General features: G+C 34.2%; 2 protein-coding genes across 3 annotated transcripts in view; one reads left to right on the plus strand and one right to left on the minus strand.

Annotated features, from left to right (window-relative positions):
• The window catches only part of LOC145283752 (ubiquitin thioesterase zranb1-B-like), a 578,310-nt gene that overhangs the window by 79,811 nt on the left and 475,790 nt on the right, over positions 1-22,709 (plus strand). The gene's annotated exons all lie outside the window — the stretch shown is intronic.
• LOC145283754 (protein D2-like) overlaps positions 18,034-22,709 on the minus strand; it is a 197,704-nt gene continuing 193,028 nt past the window's right edge. For both annotated transcript variants that reach the window (XM_080132817.1, XM_080132818.1), the window contains 2 exons: positions 21,975-22,112; positions 18,034-18,678 (listed from right to left, as the gene is read on the minus strand). In XM_080132817.1, the coding sequence (XP_079988943.1) occupies positions 18,458-18,678; positions 21,975-22,112 (359 nt within the window). In that variant the 3' untranslated portion in view covers positions 18,034-18,457. The remainder of the gene's footprint in view (positions 18,679-21,974; positions 22,113-22,709) is intronic.

Below are 22,709 nucleotides of genomic sequence, written 5' to 3' on the forward strand. Positions count from 1 at the left end.
GAATTGCCAGATAAACTTGATTGAACATTCGTGGTTTCATTTTCGGCATCTACAAGGAACTAAAGTTGATTTTTTTACCCAAGGTTAAAAAAGATATTGCGACGACTAAGAGGAAGTAACTTATGTTGACTTATTTTCGTCTACACGTTAAAAGATATGGTCGTCCATTGTAAAAGGCGCCGCAGTGACTTTTTCCTATCTCTCTTTATCTCCTTCTTTTATTACTCACTTTCTCAATTTTTTTTTTTTTAGTTACTTAAGGTCTGTTAGATCTTGCCAAATAGACAAATTTAGCAGTTGCAGACGCAAGTGAACATTTTACATCTTATTTTTTAACCTCTTTTTTTTTCTTCAATAAATTATTTTATCTTCTAGATGCCCGTTTCTTGTTTCTTTCTTGTTTTATTGCTGCATTTTTTTTTTATCTTGGTAACTATGACCTGCGGGATAACCGTCGTTGGATATAGCAGCACATTTTCCGCATAAAGACAGTGTATTTTCGTTAACCGTTACACGCCTACAATTAAAAGAGAAAATTTCTTGTCAAGTACATACAACAAATTAAGATTTTTTTTAAGTGTAATTATCAGTAAAACTTGAAATTTCACAACGATATTTAACCCTTAGGCTATGCTGACTGTTAATTTGTGAACACCTAGTTTTTACTATTACAAACAACTTCAACAATGGTGTCTTCAAGGACTATGGAATTCTTCTTTGCCCTAACTGCATTAAAAAAAAGTATCATCGTATATATTAATTATTTATCAAACAAATCGTTTAATAATTTTATATTATTATTAGAATTTATTATTGTAAAAAAAAATATAATAGGGGTGATACTTATGTTGGGTGAGTCCATCCGTCGGGGGACAAAGGAACCAACATGAGTGAAGTATATCAAATGGTATTATGGTCAAGGGGGTCGGAGGTGGATCAAACCTATAAAAGAGATCCAGCCATTCCCTCCCGGGTTGAATTTTAGTTATCATGGCGACTAGACCAGACTGTTTGACTTGCTCTGGCAAGCATTTTTCATACTGTTGTTACTAGACCCGGTTGGGGGGGGGCCGTTAAAAGAGTATTTTTTTTATTTTTATTTTTTTTTTTTGCAACCCTGACGTTTGCCTGCTCGCCTTGGAGTGTTGCCCTTCGCCCCATTTTTTTCCCCCGAAATTATTTATTTAATGCTATTTTTTATATTTGTCTTTAACTATATGTTTTTTTTTGTTTTTGTTTTTTAAAGCGGCACAAAACAGTTGAAAAAATGTTTTTTAATCTTGCGGAGAGAATGACCATATTAGTAAAAAAAAAAAAAAACACAAAAAAAACCCCCCAGAAAAATAAAAACTGAAACTTTTTAGTAAATTCTACAACACATTTTTGTAATGTTTTAATATTTGATGTTTGCAATATTTCTGCATTAGTAACTTTGTTTCTACTAACATTATTTGTGTGAATTTAATTTTTATTAACTTATCTTTCGTTTTTCAGCTAAACTAATAAATCGTTCGTTTTCTTTTTAAAAATTATGCATTGTTAGTTTTGATTTTTAAATATCATTCGTTTTGATTTTAAAAATATTGTTATTCGTTTCGATTTTAAAAAATTATTATTCCTTTTAATTGTAAAAAATATTTATTGTTTAATTCTAAGTTGATTGTTTGATAATTATTTATTGCCTAAATTCATATTTCATGTTCTGTAACATTTGATCGTCTTCTGCTTCAAACATAAGTAATTTTACATGCATATTTTTTTATTTATATTGAATAAAGTTCGGTTTTACTAAAAATCGACTCGTGTTCTATTCTTTTTAAATTTAATTTACAAATAAATAAGGAACGTATTTTAAATCCAAGTCTTTAAAATCCATGAACCAACGAAATGTTTAATTACTGTTAACTTATAAACACAATTTTTCTGTTTTGAATGTTGTGTTTTTCTTTTTCAAATAATATCGAATGAGTTTCAGTACAAATCAAAGACTGTCTTATTTTTATTTTTGTAATGCAATTTTAAAGTATTCTAATGCTTTACAAAAAGCATTAGAATATTTTTAAATTGCATTGCAATAATTCATTATCGACAGTCTACTGTTAGAAAGATCTAACTTGTTAGGACCTTAGCATGGACGTCATCGTTCGGCTCACGGGTTTTGATTATATATATATATATATATATATATATATATATATATATATATATATATATATATATATATATATATACGAAGGCCACGTCCGAATCCACCCAAGTCACGTGACACACCAGCACATAATTTTAACTATGAGTGGTGCCAATCTTTGTACGGTTCTCCTGTAAGTACTTAAATCTAAAATGAATGGAGAAAACCAATACCAATAATAAAATCGAGCTGGTCAAATAAATAAATACATCGTATCGTACGATGCTGATTCAAAATGAATACATCGTATCGTACGATGCTGATTCAAAATAAATACATCGTATCGTGCGATGCTGATTCAAAATAAATAAATACATTGTATCGTACGATGCTGATTCAAAAGGATTATAGTCTTATTTTGCCTAAAATGTAAAAACGATTTAAAAGAAGAATCTTTGAACTTAGCGAAAGCAGACGGTTTTTGTCTTAAACGAACGGCCATGTTTTTGTTGTGCATCAACGAATGTTGTAAATCCCCGTACGTTGATTGATATGATCGGACATGGTTATGTTCAACTGCTGTCGAATCAGAACAGATGCGGTTTTCTTTTATTCGGTCTGTTCTCATCTAATTATTCCCGCATTCGTTCGGGACTAAATCGTGTTAAATTTAAACTGACTGAAAATTTGTTGAAGATCCACATCCGGAAGCTGAAAGATCCACATCCGGAAGCTGAAAGATCCACATCCGGAAGCTGAATCATTAAACATTCTCCACATTTGTATGCTGCAATGGAATAAGTTTTTTTTCGATTTACATTACCTGATGATGGCAATTGTATAATTCAATAACACACACACACACACACACACACACACACACACACACACATACGTGTGTGTGTGTGTGTGTGTGTCGGTCAGTCTGTCTCCATATTTTCAAACTCTATCTCCTCTAAAACTAAAAATCGCTGAGCGGCGCTAGGGGCCTCAATTAATTGGATTTTTTTTTTTTTTACGGGCAGTGCTTTTTATGGGTCTTTAACCAATTAAAATAGTTTTTAATGGGTCAAAAATGGGTCAAAATTTTAAAAATCGTTAAACATTTTGTACATTCATTTTAGTTCATTTTTAACTAGCGGGGTGATTTCAAAAGTAAAAAAGCGTCGTGATTTCAAAAGTAAAAAAAGAAGAAAGCATTTAGGTACCATCAGCTAGAATCGAAACTGAACAGTAGAATTTAAAGCTGGCGACGTTACCACTGTACCAACGTGACCCGCATATAAACCGATGAAAAATAAACTAAAATCAATGTACAAAATGTTTAACAATTTTTTTTTTAATTTTGACCCAATTTTGACCCCTTAAAAACAATTTTAACCGGCTAAATACTCACAAAAGAACAACCCGTAAAAAATCCAATTATTTAAGCACCCTAGCGCCACTCTGCGACTTTTAGTTTCGAGGGAGTTAAAGTTTGAAAATATGGAGACAGATTGACAGACATATAGCTGTTTATATATTAGATTTTTAATTTTTAATCGGTTTATGCGTTTCACATTAGTACAGTGGGAACGTCACCAGCTTTGAATGCTACAGTTTCGGTTTCGATTCCAGCTGATGGCACCTAAATTCTTGGGTTTTTTTTTTACTTTAAAAATCACGACTATAACATATATATCCTGGTTTGAGGTAGTTGCTTGTCTAGCCGCACTGATGAGCTGTGAAACAGCGAAACCGTACTGTATGTGGATGACTATATATGACATACAACATATGTTGGGATTAGGGAATGAAGTAAGTAGGGTTAAGGGTTGAGGAGTTAAGTTTTGGGGCCAAAGGGTATATAGATGTTATCTTCAACAAGTATTTTAATTCTTTTTATTATCTTTTTTTCTCTTAGTATTCTTATGTCTTTCTGCGAAAAGGTTAAGATTTACCCGGATTTATTGACTATTTCTTGGACTCCTAGGGATCAGTGAAGGGAAGGAAAAGGGGAGTAGGAGACGTAAGAAAGAAAGAACGGAAAAGAGGGAAAGGGGCAAAAGACGATGGGAGAAGAGGAAGGAGACGGAGGAGAAAGAAAAGAAAGGAAGGAGGAAGAGAAAAGGGGAGAGAGGGGGCATAATTTGTTTAATAGTGGCAGTTTGTTTTCTCTCACTTTACCAAAACCTGTTTTTCTAGACCACCTCGAATATTTATTAGCATTTCATTTGTTAGCTTTATTTTTGTTTATATATTTATTTTTGTTTATATATTTATTTTTGTTGTATATTTATAAATTTGTTATCCATAGTCTCAAACAAGACGTTTCATAACGCATTCTGCTTTGCTAAGAGCGCTATGTTTATATTTGAGTTTTTTTGTTTTTTTTCCTGATTTTTAATAAACCCGCTTTCTCATTAAGATTTGAAACTCTGTGCTGTATTTTCAAATGTCTCCTATTTCTTACATTTGCCATCTTCAGCTATCGTCTGTTTAACTCGACTGGCAGTGTATTTGTATTTGGCTTCCCTTTCTCACCATACAATGCAATACAAATTCGGTATATAAGATGACCGCATTCTTCCAATCGTTGATCATACTTCTTTCTATCTAATTCTTTATGTAGTACATTTGCGTATTGTCAAGCATGCACAATTCTTCAGAACTGTTTACGGGGGGAGATTTGCTTCTGGAGAGTTTTAAGTCATCCACTGGCACAATTGCTTGGATATCCCCGGCACTGCGGGTTGCGTCCTGGATTTCTGTTTATTACAGAGTAGGAGATGTATTAAAATAAGAACCAAAGAATTAAACATTATTAACATCCACAATTGAAGCAACATTTTATTCGTTAAAAGCGTTAAAAAGAAAACAAACTTGTTATTGTTATTAGGTTTCGTACTTATGCGCATGCGTGTGTGTGTGTTGTAATGGTTAAAGATCTTTATTTGATCATTGTTCAGTTTTTGGCACTGTTTTTCGCAGACACATTTACCTTCGCATAAGTGGGCAAGAGAGTGTTGAGTCACCTTTGTCTTTCTCTTTCGATTAAAAAAAAAAACAAAAAAAAAACTCAACGAGTATAAAAACGTGTTTCTTTTTTATTTTAACGAGACATGCTGAATTATTAGAAATACTTGGTGCAATAAATTAAGAAGTGGATTCCATTAAAACCATTTTCTCTAATACGATTGAGAAATTTATTTGCGGACTGTTATCCTCATCTTCATATTTGTTGTTGTTTCACGACGTTTCGGCCAACTAATCCTCTGGCCTTCTCCAGGTGATTAACCGCGACGGGATAGGAATGCAAAGTCTCTTAACTGTATCCTCAGTAACTACTGCCTTCCATAGTTGTTGTTGCCCTTCGGGGCCGGTGGTGCAGTGGATAGAGGCCTTGAATCTCTACGGTTCCAGGTGAACATTTTCTGAAGATAGCAATTTCAATCCTACCCAAAGCAAATCAGGATTAGGCAAAAACGTGATGAGACGACAACTATGGACGGCAGTAATTACTGAGGATACAAATTAAGAGATTCGGCATTCCTATCCCGTCGCGGTTAATCATCTGAAGAAAGTAAGAGGATGAGTTGGCCGAAAAGTCGTGAAGCAACAACTATGAAGATGGGGATAACAGTCCGCAAATAAATAAATATATAAATATACAAATTACTCATCTCAAAGGATTCCAATAAAACAAAAACAAAATAATATATAGCGCTTGAGAAAGATATAAACCCACCTCTCTTGCCCATATTTATTGCTGAAATGGTAGTGTAAGCTATACTTGGAAAGGCAACTTGCATAGAAGGAAAATTCTGAAATAACACCAGCGTTTTCTCTGCTTAGCCCAGCGTTACTTCCGAGGATCTTAGTTTTATCCATGCCACTGGACTCAAGCTATTACGGGTCAGAAGCGCGGTTAAAGTTTGAGCAATCCTTGCTTCACCAATACTCTTTATCAGAGGGTTCACTTTATCTTCAGAAAAGAAGTGTGAGACAAGTTGTTAATGTTCGTAATCTCTATTTATATATAAAGTTAGGCATGTCTGTATGTTGTATGTATTGTTACGTACAGGATTCACTCTTAAATTAATTAACTGATCATAATGAATTTTGGAACATAGCTACTAGGGGTACGTATTGGCAATGCGTGATATATTTAGTTTGATTTAGTTTTAGGTAAAGGGGGCAAAGAGAGGGGGTGGAAGCTCTTCGTGAAAATGCAGACCTCTTTGATTTTGATGAAATTTTATCTATTAGATATCAATTAATAAATATTTGCAAAATCTCCGTTAATTTGGCGTATTTTAAAGGATCTAAGAGGGTATAACGTGGGCGCAGGCTTTCTTCTAAAAATTCAAATATTTCAGATTTGCATCGAATTTGATCCATAATCATTAGACAACAATAAAATATTCCAAGTTTCAATTTTTTTCAATATATCATAGTACTTGCGCAGGGCGTTTTGCTAATAATGTTACGGATAATAATGGCGGGGAAAAAATAGTTTTGAAAACCGGTTTATTATAATTTTTTTTGTAGGTTTCCGACTAACCGTACGCTAAGCTTTGCTCGGAACATGACGTCATGCGCTCGGGTTTGACGGCAATCTGTCGTAAGACGTCAATCAGCCAATCAATGCGCGACAAAGGAGCAGACAATCTTTGGGGCAAATAGAAGAAATAAAAATATCAATAAATTAAGTAACCAACACGCCCTCAAACGAATCACGTGGTACGGATGTGGAATGGAACCAAACAACGGAATAAAAAAGAATGTGGGGCCAGCAGGGAGCTTCTCGACAGTTATCTTTTCGAGTTTATGTGGAGACAGAAATTTGGTAGCGATCCTTTTTGTCTCCATCTTAAACCATATACCAGAAAGCTACCTGATTGGCCAAATTTCTTCCACGTCCACTATTTCTTCTCGCCACATTTTGTCATCGTCTGATATGATCGTAGTAAAGTCTACCTCATTCTAAGGGAATATCCCGGCTGTCTCTTTAAAAAAATAAAATTATAAAAAACAAAACAAAAAAAAACGGTAGCCCAACCCCACTGTACAGAAAAAAATAAAAAAAATTTTCATGAAAAGAAAAAAATAACAGCAAAAAAATTAGTTTACTTCACATTAGTTACAAAAATAAAGAAGAAAAATCCAAAAGATAAATAAATAATACATGAAAAACAGAAAAGCAATTGCTTTTTTTTAAAACTTTTGTTTAAAAATATGAAAAACACAAAAAAATTGTTATCTTGGTAATTTTGTTTGACAAAAAAAAAAAAAAGAAGAAATTGTTGGAAAAAATACAACTTACTTGTTTTGTTTTTTTTTACTTAAAAAATGTTACAATAATAAAACAGAGGTCATTGTTTTTTATTTTTATATTTTATTATATTTTTTTTCTGGTGATTTTATTATTTTTAAATGTTTTCGTTAGTATTTTCCTTGAGTAACGTTGTTACGCTTTGATAATCGGCGATGCTCGGCGAAAGCCGGCGGTTGATGTCATGTTCCGAGCAAAGCCGCTGGGACAGTTAGTTACGTCTGGTTCAAATTCTGCACAAGTATCGACACTTTAATCTCAAGTCTTAAATTTTAGACATCTTCTAAAATCAAAACCATGTAATGGGTTGTGATAAAAACTGGAATAAGGATTCTAGATATAAGGTTTCGTAGCATTATATGTTGATTTTAATCTTGATAAGTGATACAAAACTGTTCTGCTCGGGGAATTAACAAAGCGATAAGTTACTCTTCTACCTATCTGGATAAGATTGTGTGTGGGGGGGGGTTTAATTTATTTTAACGCGATTTTTACTGAAACAGAAAAACAATGTCTGGTCGGTTGATTCAGAACAAAAACAAAAAGTCTCCTTACAGCCATGTGGAGTCTCGATAATTACTCAAAAATCGAAAATTAAACAGAAATCCGGCTGATAACTCTTACAAAACAGACGTAAAGTCAATGTTGAACTGAACTGCATATTTTTATTACCGGTATTTTCGTTTAATTTTTCGATTTCTGAGCGATTATCGAGACTCTACGCGGTTGTAATTTTTTATCTTCATTCAAACTTAACAGATTTTACACGAGTTTTCTTTTGAAGTAAAAGCACGGCAATTCGGAATCTTAACTTATTGGTGTAAGGGAGGTAAATCTATTTAAGTGTTAGAAAAAAAATTTTTTTTTTTCGACTATTTTATTTAATGTAACAAAGTTGGTAATCGTGAAGAAAGAGAGAGCCTGTTTCCTCCGTTCGACTATAGGTGGCGTTACTGTCTGTCCACCCAGTTACGGAAGTACAAAATGTATATAATGCCACCCTTGAAATAAAAACAAATGTTTTTGTTATATTTTAATTTTAAACATGTTTCTTTTCTTTTTTTTTTTTTTTGTGCAAACATATTTAAGTTTTATTTTTTTGCAAACATATTTAAGTTTTATTTTTCCAAACATTTACGTTTTGATGCTTGTTTATTTTTAAACATTTACGTTTTTTTTTTTTTTTTTGCAAGCATAAACTAAATGTTTATGCTATAGTTTTCTTTTAAACATATTTAGGGGTACAACCGTTTTTCCGCGAGTATTTTTTACGCTCTTATGATAATAATAAAAAAAAATCAACGGTTTTTCTTTTATCTTTTTTATGGACCCCCTTCCCTTTATTCTTAATTTTTCTGCATTTGTTTTACCTTTTCCGCAAGTATATATATATATATATATATATATATATATATATATATATATATATATATATATATATATATATATATATATATATATATATATATTTGAAAAAGGATATTGTAAAACCTGAATCTTACTTGAAACTACTATTTAAAAATAGCGCGGTACCAATAAGTGCATAAGCAAACTTTTCAAAAAGAAAAATATTTCAAAAATATTTAGTTTATGCTTGCAAAAAAAAAAACCGTAAATGTTTTAAAATAAACAAGCAACAACACGTAAATGTTTGGAAAAATAAAACTTAAATATGCTTGCAAAAACAAACAAAAAAAACGTAAATATGTTTGAAAAAACAAAAAACAAAACTTAAATATGTTTGCACCCCCCCCCCCAAAAAAAACCCAAACCATGTTTAAGATTAAAATATAACAAAAACATTTATTTCAAGGGTGGCATTATATACATTTTGTGCTTCCGTAACTGGGTGAACAGACAGTAACGCCACCTATAGTCGAACGGAGGAAACAGGCTCTCTCTTTCTTCACGATTACCACAAAGTTTTATCTAGGTACGTGCAAAATGAATACACGATGCTCAAAATGTATAAACATCTTGATCCCTTCTTTTACGTAAAAATTCACCACGAATCAAGAAAATTACCTAATTCTAATGAAATTATCAGGATTTATCAAATAATGATTATGGAATATAATGACCCCATTATTTTTCATTTGAATCTCAGTGAAAATCTATTATTTTGTTTAAAAAAAAAACAAAAAAAAAAACACCTTTACTAAAGTTATGGTTTTCAGTAGTAAAAAAAAATGAATAAATTTATTTTTGCCTTTTTTTTTTTGACATGAAAATAAAGTATCGTAAATTGTAACAATAAAAAAAAGAAAATTAATTTTTTTAGGAACATTATGGAAAAAAAGCCCCTTAAGTACGTATTAATGAATTCCATATAACTCGAAGAAAAATTAATTTCTCGAACTAATGGTATTATCATTGAATTAAGCATTATTTATTTAATATTTTCACACAATAAAATTATAATTGCAAAAACTATTTCTACATGTAACAACTCGAGGATAAGTGTACAGTAATCATGGGACAATATTGCAGTAGTCGTTATTATAGATTGGATTACTTAAGAGGGCGGTTCAACAAGAATTTGTTTATGTTGGACTTGAAGACAACAAAGTTGTAGTCAGTTGGGAAACAGGCAAACGGAAGAGAGTTCCACAAGCGTGCAGTTCTAAGAAAGAGAAACGTTCACATGTCTAGTTTTGAGTAAACTGTCGTCGGATGTAGAATTATTGTTTATTAGTAATTGACTTGTTAAAAAAAATTTGCAATAAATAATGAATCTAATTTTAGAGGTTTCTTTTTCTTTTCTTTTTTTCAGTGGTTGAAATGTGTTTGGGTATGATATTTCTGATTTTTATTTAAATTATTTTTTTTCCGTCTATTTTATAATTCGCATGCATCTGGTACAGTAAAATGGCGGCTAAAGTGTGTTTAATCTGCTGGTCAACGATATAATTTGGGATGTTGTTATTAATCAGGGTTTGTTTTATGTTAGAAACTGCGTTATAAAATATTTCATTAGTGACAGAACTACGTTTGGCTCCGTAGATGAGATTTTTCACTACGGCTATTTTATATCTATCGGGACAATCACTTTTAAAATTGAGAAGATATGATTCTTTACTGGCAGTTTTTTTTTTGTTGTTGTTTTTTTTTTTGTTTTTTTTTTTTTGTATGCGATTTCACGGATTTCGATGACAATAAAAATATAGGAGTGTGAAATATTCGTTGATCATCATTCAATCCCGGGCAACGTCGGGTCTCCCTGCTAGTAGTTATTAAATTGAATGATGATCAACGAATGTTTCACACTCCCATATTTTGATTGTCATCAAAATTGGTGAAATCCCCAATCTTTCAACCAATTCGGATGATTGCCTGCTCTACTTGGGAACCCATCACGATGCACCGAGAGAAAGTTCCACATGCCTCTCCGCGGTGACTTAGTCCACGATACATTGTAGTCTACATTGCACTGTAGAGAATCTACTGTTTTATTTTATAAAAATATTTTTTTATATATATAAATGGCTTGAATCAAAATTTAAAATGAAAAAGTCATGTATCATGGTTCAGTGGTGCTTTAAACGGAAACATTAATTTCGAACGCGCCCCATACATACTATTGATTTTATATGCCGGGCCTTTCGACTTGTGCGGTCATAAAACTTCTCAAATGTACTTGTGATGTTAGGCTGTGTAAGATGTTAACTTTGGTTAAAATCACCCCTTTCTTCTTTCATCGGATTTTTTTTCGATTATTGGTTATCGATACTTATTGAAAACATTCCGATACAACACCTATCTAAGAACACTGCCAGGCACATAAAGTTTCTTTATGTGAAATTAAAAAAATTTTTTTTGTTAAATCGGCCCCACCGTTTGCGAGTTCATAGGAACGAACTCACGCGCAAAGTTCCTTTTATATAATAGTAGAGAGAAACTATTAAAAAGCTATGGTATTTGGAGTTTTCTGTTATCGTGCAGATAGAAACACGTGATTGGTTGGTAAAATGGAATGGGCAGAGTACACATTACCAAGGTAGTTGTTTTTATGATATCAATACCCGAGTTCAAATCTTATGTAAGTCTAACGAATTCATTTCTTAGGTTTTATAGATTTAACAGAAATTAGCATAACATAAGAGGTGGGGGGGAGGTGGAAGCACAGAATAGTTACAAAACACTCTCCCCTCCCCATGTTAAGAATGGCTTTTGTAACAGCACAGTAGGAAAAATACATAAGTACTGTAGTGAACTACTACTATAATGCTGCTACGGTATGCTTCCCTTATTTCTCTCTTTTTCCTTACTCTTCTACTTTTCCTTTCCTTTCTTCTCTTAACGTCACCAGAGGTTTCAGCCAATCGGAATAGAGGACTGTGTTAGAGGGAGATACAAAGAAGAATGCTCTCTCAGACATGCAGAAACGATAGAAGCGTCAACATGCGACAGACCCGTTTCCCTGGGTAAAGACGTTTAACAAAGAAATGTACCATCCTCTTTGTACCCTATATCTTGGAAACCTTTATAAAACATCATCAATCCTAAAGTCTCGTCGCACTTAATTATAACCCGATGTTTTCTTTTCCACAACCGTTCTTTTTCAGCACTCTTGTTCTCTCTCTAATGTCGGAGGTGCCCCAAAAGGGGGACTGACCGAAATAGTGACCCTTTTTCAAACGTTGTTAAAATTTATGGTAACCGCCATAGTACCTATATAATATATATATATAATATATATATATATATATATATATATATATATATATATATATATATATATATATATATTTAACTAAGTGACTTTTATTCAAACAAGGATGATAGCCATTAGTCACGTGCTCTTTGTTGAGACACTTGTAGTCTGTCTAAACTGTACGAACGAACTCACTAAACCAAGATGGCCGACTCCTATTTATATCACCACAAGCAAGGGAGGTAACCATGTAACTGAAGCAAGGGAGGTAACCAATGTCTACATTAACATTGCTGCTGTCCTCAAGTGAATAATTTATTTCTGATTTAACAAGTCCCTTAGAAGCTCAGACGAAGCTCCTGCCTTGGTCAAACAATCAGAGACCTAATCACAACCCTTGATCCATTCTATCTGTATCTCTCCTCTACTCTTCATTTCCTTCAGCCTTGCTACATCTATTCTCAATCGTCGATCGCTTACCAGATTGTTGGAATTCAATGTCTCCACAAGTGATGCATTATCTGTCTTGCAGAGAACGTCTGGCAATTTAGATAACTGAAATACCTCTTGTATCATAACCGCAGTCAAAACACCAGCATCAGCTCCCTCATTCAGAGCAAGAGTCTCTGAGGCCAATGGGCTTTTTGTCACTCTGTCCAATTTCTTTGACGCCCAACACATGGGGGCCATTTTGTCAGTACTTCCTCCAATAAAGACAACAAAACCACCCTGTGAAGATCCATCTTCCAGACTGGCATAAGAGGCATCAGTATAACACAAAATGTGTAAATCTGAGGGCTTTCCCAATTTTGGAAATGTTATAGAACCCTTCTTGGATTTCAATTTTGATAAGGCTTTATTCGCCTCAAATAAGGCTTTTACTTTAGGATGCTTTCCAGTGTTGCTCATTTTACACACATCAAAAGCTATATCAGGGCGTGTTTGAGTTGAAACCCACATCATCTGACCTGCAAGTCTCTTCAACTCATGCTTTTCTTCTTCATTCAGTTCATCATTTTTCCTCAGTATCCTCCCTTTGCTTATTTCTATTGGAGATATGGAAGATACATATAGATCTTGTTCTACAGTGATCCCATTTTCCTGTTGATTAACATTCAGTCCAACATATTTGAATGTTCCACTTTCATGAGATCCCACCTTAAATTTTTCTTTCAATGTTGCAATCACATCCCTTTCAAACTCTGTGTTTCCACAGAAAACAAAATCATCCACGTGCATAGCAAGAATTCCAGTCAAATTTCCTTTAATATCATGCCACAAAAACAATGCATTATCATAAGCACTTGCTACTCCTTTTAATTCAATCAAAGTCTGAGTAACTCTCTTGTACCATGCCCGTGGAGCATCATTCAATCCATAGATGCATCTTTTTAATTTCCACCCTTGAGATTTAGGACAAACATCAGATGGTGGCCTCAGGTACACATCTCTCTCTAAAATACCACCTTGCAAAAAGGCTGAGGTAAAATCTATGGTCTGCAGCATCCAATTCTTTATTGATGCGGTTAGCATGACCATTCGCATAGCTTCACGGCTACATGTTGGGGAGTCCGTTTTCAGATTACTATTTTCTTCATAGCCTCGTGCTACAAGGCGAGCTTTCATTGTTTTCTGATTATCCTTGAATTTTTCAGTAATCACCCATCTTGTGGATATTGTTTTTTGACCTGTGTATGGCACACATTCAAATACTTCATAGGTGTTCATGTTTTTTATTTCTTTATGCTTGGCATCCATTACAGCTTTCGACTGCTCTTGTTCAGCGGTGAGCAGGACTACATTTTCCTGTTCAGTATATTGGGGCACTTCTCTCCAATGATCAATATGATTCCAGTTGATACAAACTTGATCCTCGTTTTCATCCTCAGGTTCTATATTGATCCAATGACTATATTTGCCAGTTGATTTAGGCTGTACTGACATAACCTTTCCTTTCTTCCACTCCCCACTTCCATTTATTTTATAAGTTATGGTCTTATTTCGGCCAGGTTTTTCAGTCTTATCTCTTAAACTGGTAGAACTATCAACAACTTCTTCTCTGTCTATATCTTCACTTTCTACCACTTGATTCTGCAACTCCTCCTCCTCAACTGAAAGGTATTCATTCTTCCCTTCTGTAGTGTTTCCCAGCATTTCAGCTTTTTTTGTTCTTTTTTCGTTGTTTCACAAACCTCCTCAATCGCCTTTATAAATTCCTTGTCATTGAATTTGCCACTTTTTTTAACCAAGGAAACAAGTTTTTCCTTCGAGGCATGAGCAAACTGTCGATGAAGTTTTTCTGCTTTTTTTTTTTTTCTGTGAAAGAACACTGACCAAAATTCTGAACATGTAATACAATGTTCTTAGTACCACTATGATCCAACAACTTATTTGTTAAGGGGAGACAATAGTGCCCTGAAGTTGTGGTCTTTAGTTCAATACATTTATCAAAAATCCAGCACATATCTTTCCGGAAATCTAGCACTATTCCTGCTGTCTTCATTGATTTGTGACTTAATAGAAGAGGCAAGTCGTTTTTCACAATATCTGCTTCGATATAAACTCTTATAACTCCGAGTGTAACCGTAAATTTAGCAACTTTAATTGCTGTGACAGCCACTCCATCACCAAAACAAAAACTCCGGTCTGAGTTCGTATACTTCACTAGTTGAAGGTCACTTTCATTTAAAGTATCTAAATAAACATCAAGCCACACTTCGCCAGCCAGTGTGCGAGTACAAGCAGAATCCAAGACTGCCATTCCAAATGTTTCCTTTACAAGATTTGAGATTTTTTCATTTGTACTGTTCAAATAAATATTTTCTTGAATGAACAACGTAATGTGTATTTGTTCTGTCGCTTCCGTAAACCTGGGCGTATTTCTAGGACACTCTCTAATTAGATGGTTCGGAGACTGACATTTGTAACACAACAACACGTTTCCACTTCGGTCACATGGATTAGATTGTCCTCGACGAAAACGCCTTTTGTTGTTACCCGGTTTAGAATAATTATAGTTGACGATTTCGGGCTCTGATTTCACTGCCGGTACATTTTCATCACGATAAATGTCACCAAATACTTTCTTTATCGATTCCTTCATGTTTTGATACGTCAAAACAGAACACGTTGTCCGCGCTAATTTTTCGTTCTCTTCCGATATGTTAACCGCGTTCAAAACAAGAAAAGCTTGTACTCCTTCCGGTAGAATAATGTAGAATTTTTTTAATCTTTGGTACAAAAACTCATAACGAACAAGAAAGTCATTTATACTGGTACCTGACGATCTTTTATAAGTGTAAAATTCCTTAAAAGTCATGTAAGCGCGCGTGTGTTCATCCTTTAAATATATGTCATCCAGTTTCTTTATTAAGATCTTCAAGCCATCTCGTCCGCCGATGTCACTTGTTGGCAATTCACGGACACGTTCTCTAATATTCGGTGGTAGCGTCAAAAACACTGCTGGCCCTTTTTTTTCCTCAGAAAGATCCGTGAACAACGACCACATTTCAACGTCTTGTTTCCAGTTCTCGTAAACATCCTCCCCCTCCAACAATGGAGGTTGTTTGTTCGAAGTTACCATATCCGATATCCGATTTGTCTAGTGCTACAGACAAGCTGTACAAAAAAAAAAATTTTTTTTTTTTTTTTTTCGTTTTGTCGCACACAGAGGGATATCTCTGCTACCATTTGTTGAGACACTTGTAGTCTGTCTAAACTGTACGAACGAACTCACTAAACCAAGATGGCCGACTCCTATTTATATCACCACAAGCAAGGGAGGTAACCATGTAACTGAAGCAAGGGAGGTAACCAATGTCTACATTAACACTCTTGTGTAATGAATGAATGCGTGAATGTAAGATTGACATGAAATTCTTAAAGATAAACTAAAATGACCGAAAAATGGATTGAAATGACTTAAATAAAAAGTAAATGACTTAGAATGACTTTAATGAACTTAAAGATGAATTGAATGGCCTTAAGGATGACTTGAATGCTTAAAAAATAACTGGAATCCTTCAAAAACAATTTGAATGATCTGGAGAATGACTTGAATGTCTTTGAGACTGAGTGGTTGTAAAGTGGGTGATCATTTTACATTAAATTAATACAGAAAAGTGATCCCCCACTTTATATCACAAAGCTACAAACATAAGTACAGCATGTAGTAAGAACAGATACTCCACTTTGATCTTGGCGAAAAGGCCAAGAAAAGGGTATTTATTTGCTCCCCCACCGAGCAAATTAGGCACAAGGCCGATTTTTAATGTGAGGAGTGAAGGGGAAATGGGGACCAACTCCCCGGGGAGTAGGGGAGCTGGATAGTGACAATTGGTATGAATGGTTGCCCCTACATTGACCAAGGTCTTATATGTGGGCTTTCCCCCACGTATGGTCTTTGATTGCAGTATCTGCCGGAATAGACACTACACCTTGAGATATTAAATCTTTTATTCAGGAAAAAATGAACATGAACAAAAAACTTAAGCACAAGGTTAACTCAAAAGGGTGGGAAAAATGGGGTCGTTGGTCATCCTTGTCACTCTAGAACTAAACAAAAGTTTCTCTTAGCTAGAATCTTCTTTCACCATAATACCGCATTCGCCCTTTTGTACTTGGGGACGTCCCACTTAGCACCCAATTTTTAAAACATTTTTTATTAGCGTGTAAAAACAAAAAAGATAAAAATAAAGGTAATACAATAATTCATTTGTGTCGAGGGCGGGGGGAAAAAAATCCCAGTAGTGATTAGTAAGGCCCTCCCAACCCCGTCTAGTTGCTAGACTGCCCGTTCCACTTTGGTTTGTAAAGGAAACTGAGCTCCTGCGGGCCAGTCTCTAAGTGGGGATGCTCTCTAGATGGGACGAAATGGAGAAAAGAAAATTTGGGGGGTGAGGGATGTTGGGGGTTAGTGATTGATTTCTTTCTCTCCAAGATGGGTGAAATTTAGAGAGATATGGTAATCGGGCGAGTTGTCATCTCGCTGACATACGACCAGTACGGGAGGTTTGCGTTGCCACTCCAGGCGCCCAACCGCAATCCAACTGACTTACTGCGGTTTATCTTGCCCCCCCCCCGTGATTCTTACGTACTGTGTGAATGCCTCCAAAGACCGTGACATCATCGGCGAACACGGATACCTTGACAGCTGAGCCGCCAGGCAGAGCTATTCCGCGCAGGGCCGACTTTGCCTTCCCACGTCTCAGGTTGCAGAGCAGAGGCCAAGACATAAAGGAGGAGCGACAGCGGACAACCCTGACGAACCGACCGAGAGATAACAAAGGGTTTCAAGTGCTTTCCGTTGACTTGCACGACAGCCGTGGGCTGTTGATACATCATGGAAATCCACTTGCAAAAGTCCGGTTTAAAACCGGCGGCCTCTAAGACAGATGCCAGGAAACGATGGTCGACTCTTCATGGTGGCGTATTGTTCGAAAAAATAAAGGCATTAATTTGCATACGAAGGGAATAGTTACGTTAGGATGGACGAATTGAAGATGACAGCGAGTCTAGTCTTTGGCAGTTGAGAAAACCCAGCGAAGTTAAAAAAAATGGTGCGTCACTGAAAAGGAGTGCTGCCAAATTTTATTTGGATTACTCGTTCATTGTGTACTTGCGTTTTCTCATGAAATTTCAAATATTTATCTTTGTACGAAAACTGTAGAAACTTAGTAAAGATGGGAATTGATGTATCAGGTTACTGTACCAACACCGCTAAAGGAGCTAATATAAGATATTCTTGTGTCCAGATTGGCACTTACGTATCTGGCCCTTCATACACGACCAGACATAACTAGCCCGTCATACACGACCAGACATAACTAGCCCTTCATACACGACCAGACATAACTGATATGCGTTAATAGTAATACTTGTCATCATCGTAAAGGTAGTAGTATTAATAAAGAAATAAATAAAGAAAAACAACGTATGTTTAAATTAAATGAAAACACCTTTATTTACCTAACATAGTAACGTCGGTAATCATGAAGAAAGGCCTGTTCGTCTAAGTGACGTCACTCTACTAGTATTAAGATCATTCGTGTCAATGTAAGAAAAAATGTAACAAAAGATAAATATATCTATTTCAAATAAAAAAATGTTTTATTTTTCCAACTACTTTGAAATTGCAAAAAAAAAAAAAAAAAGAAGTAAATATAATCTAAAAGAAGTAAATATAATATTTCATGTTGTTAGTAAAAGCAGAGTTACGTCTCTTAGACGAACAGGTCTTTCTTCATGATTGTCGTAACGTCTTATTCGTTATCATATTAGCTGATTTAAATGATTTAAAATTAGAATAGAATACCGAAATTTCAGTATTTCGGAAGCAAAATATTGCAGATGGCGTCCGTTCCTACACTTTCTTCTGTTCTTGGCTCTTAGCAACGTAATCATCCCATTCACACTGGAAGAAGTTACCAAATCCTCCATCTTGCAACTGGTACTTCTTAACAAAATCCTTGATGCTATGGTTTTTGCGACCTTCCCAGGTGCGAGCGTTTAGTTTCTTGATTCCGGAAACATCGATTCTTCCTTTCGGCTGTTTGTACAACATAAATACGTAACGATGATGACCTGCGTAAAAAAAAGAAAACAAAAACAAATTTAAATACCATTTGGTATTTTTTTTTTTAAATTTCTTCCCACTTCAATACTAACCTTAAAAAATGACGCCTTTTAAGGTTTTCGGGTATGCTGAAAACGAATATCACATTTAAATCTTGTGCATAGTACTTTTTTTGGATATTAAGACGTTTATTATCGGATGTAATCCCACTGGTGACCATGTTTTTTTTTTCTCCAACTAAAGAGTAGTAATGCGCATGCGTGTTATAAAACACCCCCTTCCCATGTTAAGAATAGCGAACACCATTGATTAAGTAATGCATTTTAAAAAAAATGTCTTCATAGCCAGAAAACTACTTATCTGCGCAAAATTTAACTGTAATATTAATTTTCAGCATGCCCGAAAACCTATAAAAGTCATTTCAAAAGTTAATGTTACGCTTAAGGTAAGTAAAAATTTACCTACCGTTTTTATTATTATTATTGTTATTATTGTTATTGTTATTATTATTATTATTATTATTATTATTATTATTATTATTATTATTATTATTATTATTATTGTTGTTGTTGTTTGAGATTGATAAAGGAATTATTCATGTTGCAACTATTGTTTTCTTCTAGTATTAGAACTGGTTTGAGAACAAGCACTACTACTACTACTACTACTACTAAAATAAACAATCATAGGTTTGATTATTTATGCATGAAAAATTAAAGCACGACAAGTGGCCTCGGCTGTTTCTCTATTCGTGTGATATCGACACATCATTTGAGCAACCTGGGATTCTTATGTCAAGAACAATAAGAAACGACTGTTTTTAATACAGACGGACTGGCATGTTTCTTGTTTAGTTCTTAACTAAAATATTTCTAAAAAACAAAGTTTTTTTTGTACTTGTCGCAGACCGATTTTTTTTAATACGTTGGTTTAAGCAAAAACGAACAAACAATATTACGTACTTAATTGCCATAATATATTTTTTTAAATTACGAAAATTCATCGGATAGAAAAACTACTATTGTGATTTTAGTAAAAATAATTAAAAAAAAAAAAAAAAAAGTCTATCGCTATAGGCTACAAATGTCGGAAGCTATTACGGTTTAATGTAAATTTTGCGTTTTGAGTTATGTCCCCTGTGTGTGAACTCTTCATTTTCTACTTTATAACAACGCAATTTTGCCAAATTTTCGGAAAAAATTACTTTTAATTATAAATAACTTTCCACTCGATGAATTTTCGTAATTTTTTAATATTACTATTTTCGACATGACAATTTAGTGCGTAATACTGGTTTTGCTTAAAATGATCGGTCGACTCTTATAAGGACCGTTTTTTTTTTTGTTTTGTTTTGTTTTTTTTTTGCAAACATCACGCTTACGTGCATTATACAAATTTTTTTTTTTTTTAATACAGAGGGAATTCTGAATAAGCAACGAAAATCCTTACATCTTTGGAAAGAGTAAAAAAAAAATCGCATTTGGTGTTTGTTTTACAATCCACCGAGGTACGAAAAAGTGGTTAAATTTAAAAATAAAATATGACAAATAAATGTTATCAAAAGCAAGATAAGTTGCTCTTCTCCCTATCTGCAAAAGTTTTTAGTGGTTTTACTCACTTTAAAACGTTTAATCCGTTCGCAAATCTGTTGGGGATTTGCATAAGTCCCTCGGACAAATTTGTGACCCGACCTTGAACACTACAAAAACGACTCTGGTGTCTAACTTTGTCCGGTGGAGATGCATTGTAAATAGGTACAATAAAAAAAGAAAAGAAAAAAAGACGAAAAGGAACAAGAAAATGGAATAACAATCTTCGGAAACCGCTCTAGCTACACTATCATTGAATATCCCAGTTCTCAACCTGACTAACATCGTCCTGGTTTGTTCAAGTTCAGGCATTATTCGATGCGAAACGGATCTCCTCCCAGAGAACGTGGTATTGTTTCTTAGTAGAAAAACTGCCAGTGAACCTTGTCGAGGAAATAACGGATTTACTTGAAAATGTTCCGGATGTTAACCCGTACGATTTTAAAACGGACCGATGTTTCTAATGAAAAAATGCTGCGCAACCTTTTCACTAAGGTTGAATTAGGAGACCGTACACCACTACTATGACACATGCGAACCTTGCTGAGTGACAACAAAATGTCTGAGAATATCATGCGGACCTGATGACTGGACAAATTACCCGCTACAACTACACAACTCCTCACACCCATGAGAGAGGAGACGAAGACCGAAAAACTAGCTGATATAGCAGATCGGATTCATGAAAGTCTTCGAAGCTGAAGGGTAAACACTATTCAACGGCAACCAGCCCATAAAAGAGACGAGGGACCGAAAGAACTCAAGTCTACGGTAGAAAACCTGTCAAAACAACTACAAGCAGGCCGTCGGTACTCCCACAATAAACAATCAAGCTATAGAAAACGAAATGACAATCGTGATAAAACAAACAAATATTGTTATCACAGAAGGTTCGGTAATGTACGAATAGTGTATTACGGCATAAATAGTGTATTTCGCCGCCTGAAGAGTGGCTATTTTGGAATACTTTTGAATGTTTGAAATTGTTCTAATGGTCACAGAACAATTGTAACAAATATGAAAATACACAATATGATGTTATCTTATTTTTTATTGTCTTCATTTGGTGAAAATATTTGCATGTTTGATTATAACTCGTTATCATGAAGTTTAATTCTTGAGTCAATTGATTTTGACTTATTTATTATTATTTTTATTGATATATGAACATTACCGATTTTAATATATTTTAATATATTAAAATTTTTGGTTAAAAAATATTAATAAGGTATATATTAGTGACGAGGCGATTCCAATATTTTTCCCGATTCCAATATAATTACAGATTCCGATACAATTACCGATTCTGATTCTTTATAATTTTTTTTTTACATTTAACTATAAAGTTATTTTTCACGATTACCATTAAAAAATATGTTAAATGTGCATATATTTCTCAAACGTAAAAATCCACTTGACGGGAGATAATCTATCGATTTTAGTTTTACTAGTAGTTTAAAAATCAATAAATATTTATTATTTTATTACTACAAGCAGTGGAAAATTTTATTTAAAAAAAAATTAAAAGAACAACATTTTTCGATTTTATACCCAGAAAAGTTTCGATTTTTCCGATTTCGATCAATCGTCCCAACACTAGTGTATGTATAATATATATATATATATATATATATATATATATATATATATATATATATATATATATATATATATATATATATATATATAACCATATAGGATATTCATTAATATACCTGTTCCTTTGGCAGGTAGTGGTCCAATGTATTCATGCATAGTATCGCCTCTGCTAATATCCCCATCATGGATATTAACCACAAGCCAATGGTTTAATTCGGAAAATTTTGGATCAGCACGACTGGGGAAATCCGGATCTGGGGTAAAAAGAAAGAAGAAATATGAAAAAGAAAATTAGTGAAAGATTCGTCACAATCCATTAGTAAAAGATCTTATTAGAATTTATTTCTATCGATTGGCAACGCGTGAAACCACAGCGAAAAACGTCATTAGTGTGTCCACTGCTTCTTATGGATAAAGCTGTTGTGGCAGTGTGTGTGTGTGTGTGTGTGTGTGTGTGTGTGTGTGTGTGTGTGTATACGTGTTATGATGTCTCAGTGTGTAATGAAGCCACTGACACAGCGGCATCTACATATACAAATAACCAAGCTGTGGCGCAAGCGTAACGTCACGGAAAATGCACGTGCATACGTGGGAGGACAAAATGCAATGTTTCAACGCGGCACCTGGCGGACGGCAGGAACTTTTAAACAAGATGTAAGACTCATTTATACTCTGAACTTTTAACAAAAATTTCAGACGGCTATATACAGTGGAATGAATTACAGACACCACAGCTGCATACCAAAAAACTGTTAATTGACTTCGAGTAGGAAATTCAGAATGCAACCATGTTGTCGCTGGCTTGGTATAGAAACGACTGTTAGCATTTTTTTTTTTTCAATTGAAAGAAA

The sequence above is a fragment of the Euprymna scolopes genome, chromosome 8 (assembly GCF_053919585.1).
Source record: "Euprymna scolopes isolate OS-2025 chromosome 8, ASM5391958v1, whole genome shotgun sequence".
Lineage (NCBI taxonomy): Eukaryota > Metazoa > Mollusca > Cephalopoda > Sepiida > Sepiolidae > Euprymna > Euprymna scolopes.